Consider the following 14,692-nt stretch of genomic DNA (forward strand, 5'->3'; position numbering starts at 1 on the left):
ATAATAGGAAAGGAGTGAACAAGAACAATTATTACATGATTATGAACATGTGTTTCCTGATGTTCCAACACGAATAAATAAAATCTATCAAGATGTATACTCTATCAGGACATCGATGTTGTAGATTCTACATCTGTGAAGCAACAGCCCTATAGAATGAATCCTCTCAAGCAGGAATATTTGAGAAAGGAAAGTCACTTTTACTGGAGAATGATTACAGATATCATAGAACCAAGTAAAAGTAATTGCAGGTCACCATGTATTGTGCCTAAACCAGATTTTCTGTTTACAATGTTTTTACTTTATAATTATATTTTAATTTATAGGTATGGACTTTGTAGTCTGAAATAAAGAATTCTTATCTTATGCACTTTCCACATGTGTACTGACTATAAAAAAAATCAACAGTGTCGCCAAAACAGATTCATTTAAAAAGCCAAGAATGGATGACTGCATTAACAAATTAGAAATGTCAAATATTCACAAAGATTTACTTTTTTCAAGGAATCGGGCAAATTCCATTCACTGAAGGAGCAAAAGAAATTTCGCCATTTGCAACTCTGGATGGGCTTGCTTTATCAGTATGAAGTGAGGTCCTTTGAAACAAAAAAATTATCTGGCAATGAATTTTACTATTTGTTCTAGATAATTAGAATGCATACGTGGATGATGTCATTATCTACAACACCTGGGAATATCACTTGGAAACCATTCAGAATTTTTTTATTAACTCGGTGAAGCACATCAGAAAATTTATGTACAAGTGAGTTTTGCTAGGTTTATTTCACATTTTTAGGATAGAAGTTATGGTCAAGGTCATCTTAGTTCCCAGTACCTGTTAAAAGAAACTTATGCAATTTTTGGGTATGGATGGTTATTATCAGAAATTTTGCTATATTTTTTCCATAATTGACAAGCCTAGAACAAGTTTGTTAAGAAATTTAAGTTTCATTGGTCTGGAATTTGTTTTGAAAAATTAAAAGCCTTGCTTAAAAGTGCATGAGTTCTTTCAGCATCAAATTTCAATTATTTAAAAAGTCTGTTGATGCAAGTGATGTAGGCGTTGGAGGAGTATTGATCCAAGATGTAGATCATCAAGTACAGCTATTAAAAAAAAGTAAACAGTCGGAGAAATTGTTCCACAACTGAAAAGGAATGTTTGTCTTTGACATTGTCTTTGCAACATTCTGAAATGTATATTTATTTCTTTCTCTGGTTGTTGTATTCAGTGATCACAGTCCCCTCATTTTCATTAAACAAAACATGAAAAGTAGAGGTTGTGTAGGTTTAGATAATACTACAAGAATACAGCAATGACATTTGATGTCAGGGATAAAGATAATAAGGATTGAAGATGAACTCTATGTGAATAGAAGTAATATATTGCTTTATTCTGTGTAATTCATTCAACATTTAGTTTTAACTATTATGGTATCAGATGCATATTTGAGTTTGATGTAAAATAAAGCATTATTGTGTAGGATGATAATGTTCTTTGAGCATTCCAACAACAATCATCTGCCCACATGTAAAACTTTCTTCTTTCTGTACATCTACCTGCAAATGAAAAATAAGAAAGTTTAAGAACAATTACCATAAATTCACTTTTACAGATATTAATTTGTGTGGTTTCCAAAAAATGGACACTTTTATTAGTACTCAAATATGTGAATGTGTTATGGTGTTTTTGAAACAATCAAAACTTATTTAACAGCATGAAAGAAGAGAATTCACAGTAAATGCACCAAATACACATGACAAACTTACATGTATATATTTAACTAAACAATACTGATTTCATCACATGATTTTTAGACATTACTGTTAATGAACCCTCCCCCCAATTAAGAAATTAATAAATATGAACTATTTCTAGCATTACTGTTTTCAGTACTGATGATACATGATAAAATTTGTATTTAGAGTAACAGTCACAAAGTTGCAGTATAATATAACTACTGATGTAAAAGATACACATCTTTCAAAACTTTAACACTATTCATAATGATACAACTACATATCTGCTTAAGCATATCAGTGTACAAGTTTTGGATATGAAAGAAATATTATACCAAAGTTTCGTACGAATACAGTAAATGATATTGATAATATAATTTAAAAACTGGACACAAAACTTTAATATTGTTGACAGTGCTATTCCCATTGGAAGTAACTACCTTGCCACAGTTGTACAGGTGAGGTAATTAAAATTGTGTGAATGAAATTTGAAAGCGATGTTAATGCACTGCAGTGTTATGCATTTTTAAATATAAACAACAAACCTGTCTTTCCTGGCAATCTGTCAATACTGATAAATTAATGTCTCTTTGAATGGGTCATTGTTATAAGTGCCTGTATGATATTCTAGCAGATTCTAATTGTTAGTAGTGACACCTGAACATTATTCCCAGCATTCTGGATATTTGATACCAGAGACTGTCAACAGGTTCAATGCTGTTGTTCATCTTCCCATGGCTATCTGAGCCTGGATAAGGCACAAATGTTAATTTAATTAGAATCCCTTGTCTCTAACCTCTAAAACAAGAGCAGAGTGATAGAGCAGGCAGTTTTTTTTAGCTGGGCTTGGTACTGTAATGAACACTGGTTTTCCAAGTTTCTTTTTAAGATGTTAGCTTTATTTTACATTAAGTTGTAGGACCCCTACTTGGTGTTTGTGTGTCCTTTGAACCCGAATGTAACATTTTGATGGCAACGGTACGGATCCCAAAAAGCCTGTGTGAATCATTTGGAATTTTTCAATACGTTGGATTTGTGTTTGACAATTCTGAAAGCTGTGAATTCAGTGAATCTGTGATATTAGCAGTGACTGGTTGTACTGTGTGTATAACGTACAGTTGTTAATTGCTAAGTGCAAAGTGTGTATCACTGTAACGAGTGTACCCATGTAAGCACAGAAACTCGTAGATAATTAAAGCTAGTCCAGTGGCTGTGAATACAGTGATAGAACTTACAGTACGTACATATAGTTGGTAATTATTTCGGTTGCTGATGATGTCGAAGTTGAGGGAGCAACGGTTGCTTCAGGATGACCACGAAGAAAAGCGGCAGCACAGAATTTGATGGAATTTACAGATAACAAAGTTATGGAGTATGAAGAGGAACTTAACCTTGAGCATGTGCAACCACCCAAGGAAACAAAGCGAAAAACTAGCGCAAAGAAAAATGAAAGAGAATTTGAATTAAGACAGAGGGAGTTTGAATGGGAAATGGAAAGAGAGAAATTAAGATTAGAAATGAAGCGTTTGGAAACTGAGTTAGAAAAAGTAAAACATCAAGAAAACACGACTGAAAAAACATCTTCAATGCCATTTAAAGTAAAGCTACATGGTCTGACGAGTTGAAAGTATTACAGCTAAGAACTCTGTTGACAGGGGAGGCTAGATATGTTGCAACTCAAGCTTGTGGCGATTACCTGGAACTCGGGAAAGGACTGATTGATCGTTTTGGAAAGAGACCGCATGCACATTTCACGGCACTGTTGAGCATGAAGAAGGAAAGCACAGAGACGTATCGTGGTCTGATGGCCAGGACTGATCAGCATATAAAGCGTTTCTTGGAAGATCATGACCCAGTTATTTGTCTTCGTGAGGAGTTTTTCTTGAAAGCCTTGCCACAAGATCAAGCACAGTGGATTAGGAGGAACAAGGGCTCTAGTCCAGTCGTAGAGGCTGCGGAAGATTATATTCCCACCAATTTAAAACAGCAAGGACAGAGGATTAAGTTTCATCAAAATATAAATGTAAATAGTAACAAGATGAATAGTCAGAACTTACAGCAAAACTAACATCGACAAATGACCAGTCCAAGCAGAAGAATAGGCAGTGTTATCGATGCAAGCAATGGGGACATATTGCAAGGTATTGTCCAGCAGATGACATGAAACATCATGGCAATCCGGCAACTTGTTTTGTTAAGCCAACAATTGGTGAAAAGCTTATTTCAGAAACAGGATGTGTGAATGGGCGCGAGATAATGTTTGTGAAGGACGCTGGATCAGATATGACCTTGATAAGAGAAGATCTTGTTGATGAGAGCTGCAAGCTAGAGGGCCACAAGGTTACGTTATACACAGCAGTGAGTCAGCCATTTACCGCACAGTTGGCTGTGGTAAATATCGACATTACATATTATAAGGCACCAGCGCAAGTGGGTCTTGTTTCAAATTTAGCCGCTGAAGCCCTATTGGGGATGGATATACTTAGCAAAAAAGGGTCATTTGTTGTTACGAGGTCGATGTTAAAAGGACTCGACAATTAGAGGACTGTGGAAAATACTGACCAATGTGAGCATGAGGGTAAGAATGACTTTGTCAACAACAGCATCGAGACAGAAGATCCTGATCAGGTGATGACACTGAAGTTGACAAACTTTCAGCAATTAATGCAGACATGTTGTCGAAACTACAGATTGCGGATATTTCACTGCAAATTATTAGAGAGAAGTCCATTGCTACTCGTGAAGAGGTTGAGGAGGAGCCAATGGCATTCTTCTGGGAGAATGATATTTTGCGACGGAAATGGCAATCTGGTGATGGTTCACATGGAAGGGAGCAAATAGTTGTACCAGCAGGATAACGGAAAATGGTAATGGAGCTGGCACATGATCTACCGCTTGCAGGTCACCTGGGTTTGGAGAAAACAAAAGAGAGGATTCTCCAATCGTTCTTTTGGCCTGGAATGTTTTCCGATGTAAAAAGATATTGTGCATCTTGTCATGAATGCCAGGTGACAGCAAAACGGACTGCAGGTGAAAAAGCACGAATGGTCTGTGTAATGGGGGAAGAATTGTCCCTGGTGGGTGTCCCGCCAAATTTGGTTTTCGTTATCTAGGGGTTGACCGCCCTCGATGTTATTTCCCGGTTCGAGTAAATATAAATATAAGTGGTGAAACTCATAGGTGAAATAGATAAAGATTTGAGCAGCTATATAGAACAAACCAACACGAGCCCCCGTACATGTAAACAATTTAATCAATTACATAAAAACACTGTGAAAATTCATTACATCAGGAATATACTCTGCTTTTAGAAATTTAACTTTCACCAAAATACAAAGAAAAACGCAAATAGATTTAAATAAAATAGCCGATCTGTTTACTGATAGATTTAGTTCATCGTAGGATCGAGTGAACAATCGAAGTCAACGTCTTGTACGATTGCATAACCTGTTCGTCCTCATTTGTTCTGCTGCCACTGTAGCTGTTCAGACGCTTGGATCTCAGGATGATACTTTCCACCATCCGTCTCAGGATACTCTCAGAATACGTTTCAGGAATTATTACGTCGCAGGACTGCATCACAGGATTATGCGTCTCACTGCACTTCTCTCTATACTTCTCAGTATATGTCTCAGAATAACATCACATCATACGTCACAGAATTATACGTCTCAGGATTATACGTCTCAGGAGCTATTTTCTCCCTTTTAAATAAATACAAATAGAGACAACCTAAATTTCCCATTATTTATGAAACAATTCTTCATTATTCTCCCTCGTTATCAGATTTTACTATCAGTGCTAAACAGATGCTAAGGCTATCAATTGACTCCACATGTTCTATAATAACCCTAGTTAGTCAAATGGCTAATTCGTTACGCCTTGACCTTACACATTAACACATACGCGAGGCCTGGGGTTCTGAGCCAGCCTCAATTTACACAGCGAATAAATAGGATACATCACATCAATCAATTACTAGATCATTTCAGTCAATACACACGTATTCTTAATCATACGTGAAATCTTCTAAATTCGGTGAATTCACACGGATTTTCGTAATCATATTAACTAATGTAATGTATTAAATTCTTAGAACATAATTCTTATGCAAGCAAGACAACAAATTCAAACAATTCGTCAAACTTATCTAAAGAAGATTAATATACGACTTCCTATGCATAAACTCAACACAGTTATACTTCATAAAGCAAATTATTACACGAATGTAGAAAAAAGATTCATGCAACTACAAGTATATAACTTCAGCAAAGCATTATATATGGCATCAACAAATTACATGGAATTGTCACACTACCTTTGCTTTCAACGTTCCTCCCTCAAATCGGTAAATTAGTTCGTCGGTTCCTTTCGACAATAGTCCCCTTTGGACAACAGTTCCTTTTTTACGAGGAATTTCTTGCAAATCCCCCGTAGCCTATTCTGTTTTCTCTCGTAGAAAAGCTTAGGCTGATTAAAATTTCCAATGTGGCAATTTTTAAAACCTAGAAAATTTTGTGTGTGAAACACGCCCCTTATTTAACGTAACCAATCAGAATCAAATATCTCTGCCGCCTTTTTTCAGAGGCGCCAAAGTTAGGGTCAGCTTCACCTGGTAGTTTGAGTAACAAAGTTTCTGCGATTTCTCAATTGTGACAGCTTTACCATGAAAATGAAGTTTTCCGTGTCCCTAATAGTCCGCCTGGCTGCTGTATAAGCAAATGCTTCATTAGGAACAAAATTCTCCCTCTAAAGGACATTACCGTACACGGTAGTATGGCGATATGATACGCGCCTGTCTCCATAAATCTAATTAATGGTTCTCTGGTCTCAGCTAATGTATTCTTGTTAGATCGAAATCAAATTTGCCCCTTTACATAGGCCCCTCCTTGAAGAGTAAAATCAGGGATTTTGCTCTCCAAATTTTTGGAGATATAATCTTATTCAGTTACACGACCTCAGGTCAACCTTTCACCTCAGACGTCCCTAGTCTACTTAAGCAGTCAGCTCCTACATTCTCGCTGCCTTTAAAGTATCGTACCTGGACTTGGTAAGGCTGTAGAAATAATGACCATCTCATTAGTCGTCCATTTGTCAACTTAGCTTGAGCTAAATAGGTGAGTGGTTGGTGGTCAGTTTCCAAAATAAATTTTCGTCCATACAGGTAACGTTGAAATTTAGTTATCCCAAAGATAATTGCCAAGCATTCTTTCTCAGAGACCGAATAATTGCGTTCTGCAGTCGACAATTTCCTTCTACTGTAAGCAACTGGGAATAAGCTTCCGTCATGCTCTTATAATAACACTGCCCCTAAACCTCTATCACAAGCGTCAGTACGTAAGACAAAATCTCGTGTCACATCAGGCAATTTCACTACTGCGTCTGACATCAGTCTGTCCTTTAACGTCTGGAATGCTCATTCATATGCGTCTGTCCATATAACTTTCATCGGAGCTTTTTTCCGAGTTAAGTCAGTTAAAGGGCTTGCAATAGCGCTGAAGTTAGTAACATATCGACGATAATACCCTGCCAGTCCCAAGAAAGATCGAACTTCCGTCTTAGTGGTCGGTCGTACTGCGTCCCTAAGTTGGTCGACCTTTGAGCTATCTGGGGTTAACGTGTCTTCGCTGAGGGTATGACCTAAGTAGGTTAGTTTTCTAAACCCTATATGGCACTTAGATGGTCGTGCGGTCAGTCCCGTTTGTCGAAGTCGCTCCAAAACATTTTTCAGCAGAATGATATGATCGTCCCAAGTAGCTGTCGCTAAGAGTAAATCATCCATGAAGTTTGAAACTCCAGTCCCTCTTAATGGTTCAAGTAGTCTTCGCATCATACGTGTGAAGACACTCGGCGCATTCTGGACCCCGAATGGCATGACTACCCACTGCTAGGTCCCATCTGGAGTTGCGAAGGCGAGTTTTGCTCTGTCTTCACTACGAACTGGTATTTGCCAGTATCCCTTAGACAGATCGATTTTCGAAAAATAATTCGCATTGGTCACCTCGTCAAATATGGACTCAGGGTCAGGCAAATGTTCCACTTGAAATTCCGTGATCCTGTTCAACTTCCTGTAATCGACGCAAAATCTGTGTGTACCGTCTTTCTTCTGCACCAACACAACAGGAGAGCTATACGCCGACTCCGTACATTCTATAACTCCCAAGTCTAACATAGCTTGAATTTCATTTCGAACCGTTTCTAATTTCGCATAGGGTAGCGGATATGGCTTTAACTTCACTGGTTTCTCATCTAGTAATTTCAGGGTGAACTCCTCCAACTCCGTCTTGCCAGGTCGTTCTGACGCTTGAATAATCTTGGAGTAACGACTCCACTTCCTTACGTTGCTCTGACGTTAACGACCCGTCAAGTACAACGTCGACGTAGGTTTCTTCCCTCGTCAAAGGACAACTAGGGAATACTTCCGCCTCTCCTCCGTTGTCGTTGACTTCTTCCGTTACAACCGTAGCTACCACGAATTCTGTGGGTGTTTCTCTTTCACGGTAACGTTTCAGGAGATTTACGTGGTACAACTTCTCCTTGTCTCCTACCCGGATACGGTAGTTCTGTCCACCCTTTTTCTCGGTTACCACGAATGGTCCCCTCCATGAGACTTGAAGTTTGTTGTGCTCTAACGGTAGCAACAACAACACCTTGTCGCCCACCTCGAAGTGACATTCCTTCGTCCTTTTGTTGTAATATTTGGCTTGACGCCCCCTTGTGTCACAGAGATTCTCCTGAGCCAATTTCGAAACCTCTTCCAGCTTGTTGCGGAGATCAACAACATATTGGTATATTGTTCGCACTTCCTCAGATGCTTTCTCATCCGTCCATAATTGTTTTAACACAGCCATGGGTCCCCTGACTGTCCTTCCATATACTAATTGAAAAGGTGAAAAACCCGAACTTGCCTGTGGTACTTCTCGATACGCAAACAGTATCGCGGGAAGGTATCGATCCCAATCCCTACGTCGACCTTCACATAGCTTCTTCACAGCCTGTTTCAATGCCCCATTGAAACGCTCCACCAACCCATTGCACTGCGGGTGATACGGGGTAGTCGTCAGGTGTCTAATAGATAGTAATCTATTTACTTCTTCCATCACCTGGCTCACGAACTGCGTACCCAGGTCAGTCAGTATCTCCTCAGGGACACCAACTCTAGACCAAACTCCTAACAAGGCCTCAGCCACCGTGACTGAGTCAATGTTCATCAAGGCCATTGCCTCGGGGTACCGAGTGGCGTAATCTACTATCGTTAATATATAACGATTTCCGCTTTAAGCCGCCGGCTTTATCGGACCTACCAGGTCCATCGCCACCCTCGAGAAAGGTTCGTCAATCAGTGGGGTGGTTCCTAGTGGCACCGGGCGATGGGAGGTCTTGGGTGCCACCCGCTAACACTTGTCGCACGACAAACAATCCCTCCGAACATCCCCATACACATCTGGCCAGTAGAGCTCCCTCACTAACTTATCTCTGGTCTTCGCCACGCCCATGTGTCTTCCAAGTAGACCCTCATGTGCCAGTCTAAGCACTTCCGCTCGCTTCGCTCTGGGCACAACAACTTGCTTGAACATATCGGTCCCTTTCTTGGCGTACCGATACAGAATACCGCGTTTCGTCGCGAACTTCACCTCGCCGTCTGGCATTCTCCGTATAGACCCATCCTTTGCGTACCTGCGTACCTTGTTGAGAGACAAATCTTCCTCTTGAAGTTTCCTCAACTCGCCAGGTAGCAAATTGTCTATGGACGAAGTCGAGGATCGTAGCGGCTTTGACCCTGACCTTCACTTTTTAGCCCTCGTCTCAACAGACCCGACGTATACAGGTGTAAACGTCATAGGGTTAGGTTGCGGCAACACATACCTACACCCTAATTTTACATCATGAGACAGTCCCGACAAAAACACTGCTTGAATTCGTCCCTTTACATACGGCGAAACAAGATCAATGCTAACGACAGGAAGCGAATCCTTCGTCCGGTTAGCAAACTGGACCTCAACTGTCTCGCCTATATAATCCCCAGGCTTGACATACTTACTATCCATCAAGGCAGGATAACTACAGCCAGTATCATACAGTACGGTTGCCCTCTCACCGTTAACCGTAGCTACCGCTGTGTTAGTCAACTCCACTGTTTCTTGTCTCTTAACAGTATTCGGAGTTACCGAATTAATCGTTGTCGGACGATACTTCCTACAATCCTTAACGACATGGCCTGGTCTGTTGCAGCCGTAACACACCGGCTCACCTTTCCTCCCCGTGGCATCTTTCTCTACCTCCTGAGTCTTCCCCGACCCACAGAAATGTTCTCGGCTGAGATTTCCGGTCTCTGGCCTCCCACCATTCTGTCCATTCCGTCTTTGGGGTTCCAGCTCAGTGGTCTTTCTATGCTCGCCGACTCCAGGTCGGTCCCTGCCACCCCAGGTGGTTGGACGCGAGTGCGCGCTCTCATAGCGCTCGGCCATCACGATTATGTCATCCAAGATCGAGAACTCACGCTCCGCTAAGAACATTATTAAGTCCTTCCTGTACGTACTTAAGACGTGCTCTTTCAAAATTTCTTCGCGTATGCCATCATACGTTAGCACGGTGCCAGACATTTTCATCCATTTATCAAAAATTACGCATACTCGGCTATGGAATTGCGTGTGCGTTTCGGTAGCTCTCTTCGACGATTCTCTAAAGAGTTTCCGGAACTTTTCTGCCGACAGCTTATAGTGCCGTAGTAGCGCTTTCTTCAGAGCGTCGTAGTCGTCTATCTCCTCCGGTGTCATATTGTGGTAGACATCTTTCGCGGCTCCTTGTAAGAATGCTGAAACATTGATAGCCCACTGGTCTCTGGGTAGCTGGTGAACCAGTGCCAACTTTTCGAACTGTGTCAAAAAGTTGTCAACAATTTCGTCCTTGTCATTGAACATGGGCATTGTGATCTGTATTGGTCGTCTGTCTTCACATCATCTACATACGGACACTGGACGTTCGTTCAGATCTTCACCCCTCCTGAACTCACCTTCGATCCCCAGTCTCTCATGGCTAACATATGTTCGCGGTCTCTAGATTTCTCCTCGGCCTGTAATCTGGCTAGTTCGAGCTCTCATTCCCGCTCAGCTGCTTGTCTGTCTTTCTCTCGTTCTCCGACTAATTGCTCCTTGTGTTCCCTAACACTTCGTTCGACAAATTCAGCTAACTGGGTCCCATCATAACCTAACTCTTCTTTTCCTATTGACTTAAATTCCCTAACTAATTGTCTGTCTGTCGCCATCCTGGTCTACTTGTAAGGTGACACAAGAATTAGGTCTTTTACCTATGACTTAAGTTTTACTGCCCTATTTGAAATATCCCCTCACGCATTTATCGTATGCCTGACTCAGTTAAACCATACGGTCCCTGTATCAATCAATCAATAAATAAACGGGCAGTACGCAGCTGGAATGCCTCCCCAAATTAGTGCAGCGCTTACCCACTAACAAGGCGTAATTTATTACTGCGGGTTTTGCCTAAATATCTCTTCTCACAAGAGAATACAAAGGAAATTTCCCACTTCACTCCACAAATTTAGAATACGACTTGATAGCAAAGGTATGTGTCTCAATTCTTAAAATATTCTCATCACAATATGAAAAGAAATGGCAAGAAATTAGCACGCACAACATATATATATATATATATATATATATATATATATATATATATATATATATATATATATATATATATATATATATATATATACATATATGTATAAACAAAATAGCAGACAATGACTCGATTCACTCTGATCCTTATTCCTTATAGTAATAATGGAATTATTACTATCTAGATACTGATTTTGTTCTATACTTACTCAGACTCTTTTACTCGAATGAAAATGTTCTGATATCCCGGATGAAAGCCTCCAACTTGTAATGGGGGGAGTATTGTCCCTGGTGGGTGTCCCGCCAAATTTGGTTTTCGTTATCTAGGGGTTGACTGCCCTCGATGTTATTGCCCGGTTGGATTAAATATAAATATAAGTGGTGAAATTTATAGGTGAAATATATAGAGATCTGAGCAGGTATATAGAACAAACCAACACGAGCCCCCATACATGTAAACAAACAATTTAATCAATTACATGAAAACACTGTGAAAATTCATTACATCAGGAATATACTCTGCTTTTAGAAATTTAACTTTCACCAAAATACAAAGAAAAACGCAAATAGATTTAAATAAAATAGCCGATCTGTTTACTGATAGATTTAGTTCATCGTAGGATCGAGTGAACAATCGAAGTCAACGTCTTGTACGATTGCATAACCTGTTCGTCCTCATTTGTTCTGCTGCCACTGTAGCTGTTCAGACGCTTGGATCTCAGGATGATACTTTCCACCATCCGTCTCAGGATACTCTCAGAATACGTTTCAGGAATTATTACGTCGCAGGACTGCATCACAGGATTATGCGTCTCACTGCACTTCTCTCTATACTTCTCAGTATATGTCTCAGAATAACATCACATCATACGTCACAGAATTATACGTCTCAGGATTATACGTCTCAGGAGCTATTTTCTCCCTTTTAAATAAATACAAATAGAGACAACCTAAATTTCCCATTATTTATGAAACAATTCTTCATTATTCTCCCTCGTTATCAGATTTTACTATCAGAGCTAAACAGATGCTAAGGCTATCAATTGACTCCACATGTTCTATAATGACCCTAGTTAGTCAAATGGCTAATTCGTTACGCCTTGACCTTACACATTAACACATACGCGAGGCCTGGGGTTCTGAGCCAGCCTCAATTTACACAGCGAATAAATAGGATACATCACATCAATCAATTACTAGATCATTTCAGTCAATACACACGTATTCTTAATCATACGTGAAATCTTCTAAATTCGGCGAATTCACACGGATTCTCGTAATCATATTAACTAATGTAATGTATTAAATTCTTAGAACATAATTCTTATGCAAGCAAGACAACAAATTCAAACAATTCGTCAAACTTATCTAAAGAAGATTAATATACGACTTCCTATGCATAAACTCAACACAGTTATACTTCATAAAGCAAATTATTACACGAATGTAGAAAAAAGATTCATGCAACTACAAGTAAATAACTTCAGCAAAGCATTATATATGGCATCAACAAATTACATGGAATTGTCACACTACCTTTGCTTTCAACGTTCCTCCCTCAAACCGGTAAATTAGTTCGTCGGTTCCTTTCGACAATAGTCCCCTTTGGACAACAGTTCTTTTCTTACGAGGAATTTCTTGCAAATCCCCCGTAGCCTATTCTGTTTTCTCTCGTAGAAAAGCTTAGGCTGATTAAAATTTCCGATGTGGCAATTTTTAAAACCTAGAAAATTTTGTGTGGAAACACGTCCCTTATTTAACGTAACCAATCAGAATCAAATATCTCTGCCGCCTTTTTCCAGAGGCGCCAAAGTCAGGGTCAGCTTCACCTGGTAGTTTGAGTAACAAACTTGTCATTGATTTCAGTGTTATCTCGGCAACTCCTGCGACGCATCTGGTGCCATGACGTATAGGCTTGTCGTTTCCCTTGGATCCATCAGCTGCGTGTAGAGGGAGGATCAGCTGCATGGGCAACAGTTGATTCTCGATATCACCCTGCCCAGGCTTGCGCCCTGGAGAGGACACTCCAGCTTCGCTCCATAGCGTCGACACAACACGGGCAGCAGCAGTTTACCTGTCACCGCTCGATTGGCGTAGAGCCAGACGCCACGGGTTGCTTCTGACGGTGGGAGAGACCAACATGTTTCACTGGACAGCTACCGCCCGCCTCAAACTGGGCAGCCCCCAGCCAATAAGGTGCCGTCCCGCCACAGTTCGCCTGCCATGCTGGGTGCGTAAGGCTTAAGGTATGCGAGTACCTGACAAGCGGACTGCAACTACTGCACCAAGAAATAACAAAATAAAAATAAAAAAGAAGACTTTAATCCTCAAGCTAGGTACCTGGAATGTCCGGACCATGCTGACTGAGCTTTCAGATTATCTCCAGACAATCAGTGATGTTCGTAAGACTTCAGTCATCAACGACGAACTTTCAAGGCTCCAGGTCGACATCACCTCACTACAGGAGACACGAATACCAGATTCTGGTTCCCTCAGAGAAAAGAACTACACATTCGTCTGGCAAGGAAAGAGTGCAGATGAAGCCAGAGAGTATGGTGTTGGATTTGCTGTCAGTAACACTCTGCTGGGAATGATAGAACCCTGCCAGCAAGGAAATGGAAGACTGCTATCCCTCCGCCTCCACACCACAAACGGGCCTGTCAACCTGATCAGTGTTTACGCTCCCACACTAAGATCCTCCACAGATACCAAGGATGAGTTTTATGATGAGTTAAACTCGCTCATCGACAAAATTCCCAAGGAAGAGAACTTGATTTTGCTGGGCGACTTCAATGCTAGGGTGGGTGCCGATCATGACTCTTGGCCCTCCTGTCCTGGCAAGTTTGGCGTTGGGAAGATGAATGAGAATGGGCAGCGCCTTCTAGAGATGTGCTCGTTCCACGAACTCAGCATCACCAATTCATTCTTTCAGACAAAGCCACAGCACAAAGTGTCTTGGAGGCATCCCCGGTCTAAACACTGGCACCAGCTGGACTTGATCATTACAAGACGGTCAGCCATGAAGGGTGTGCTTCTTACCCGTACCTTCCACAGTGCTGACTGCGACACCGACCACTCACTGGTGTGCTGCAAAATGAAGCTTCAGCCAAAGAAGATCCACCGCTCTAGGCAAGAGGGTCAACCACTCATTGATGTGAGCAAGACATCATATGCAGACAAGGCTGAGGAATTCACCTATGCTCTTTCCAAGACGTTTGACTCAGAACCCCCCAACGGCAGTGCCAATGAAAGATGGGATCACATCAGAGAGACTGTATACAGCACAGCCACACGGATGTTTGCTAAGAAGCAATCAA

General features: G+C 40.8%; 1 protein-coding gene across 1 annotated transcript; it reads right to left on the reverse strand.

Annotated features, from left to right (window-relative positions):
* Positions 1 to 9,524: 9,524 nt before the first annotated feature.
* LOC149791899 (uncharacterized) lies at positions 9,525 to 10,664 on the reverse strand. Its single transcript, XM_089969493.1, has one exon. It carries the CDS (start codon positions 10,662 to 10,664, stop codon positions 9,525 to 9,527), a length of 1,140 nt encoding a protein of 379 aa, XP_089825619.1.
* Between the last annotated feature and the right edge of the window lie 4,028 nt (positions 10,665 to 14,692).

Source organism: Sinohyriopsis cumingii, chromosome 9 (genome assembly GCF_028554795.1).
Source record: "Sinohyriopsis cumingii isolate HCF-2022 chromosome 9, ASM2855479v2, whole genome shotgun sequence".
NCBI classification, from domain to species: Eukaryota; Metazoa; Mollusca; class Bivalvia; order Unionida; family Unionidae; genus Sinohyriopsis; species Sinohyriopsis cumingii.

Coding starts and splice junctions, on each gene's coding strand:
- LOC149791899 (XM_089969493.1), bottom strand. CDS start 10,664: ATGCCCATGTTCAATGACAAGGACGAAATTGTTGACAACTTTTTGACA.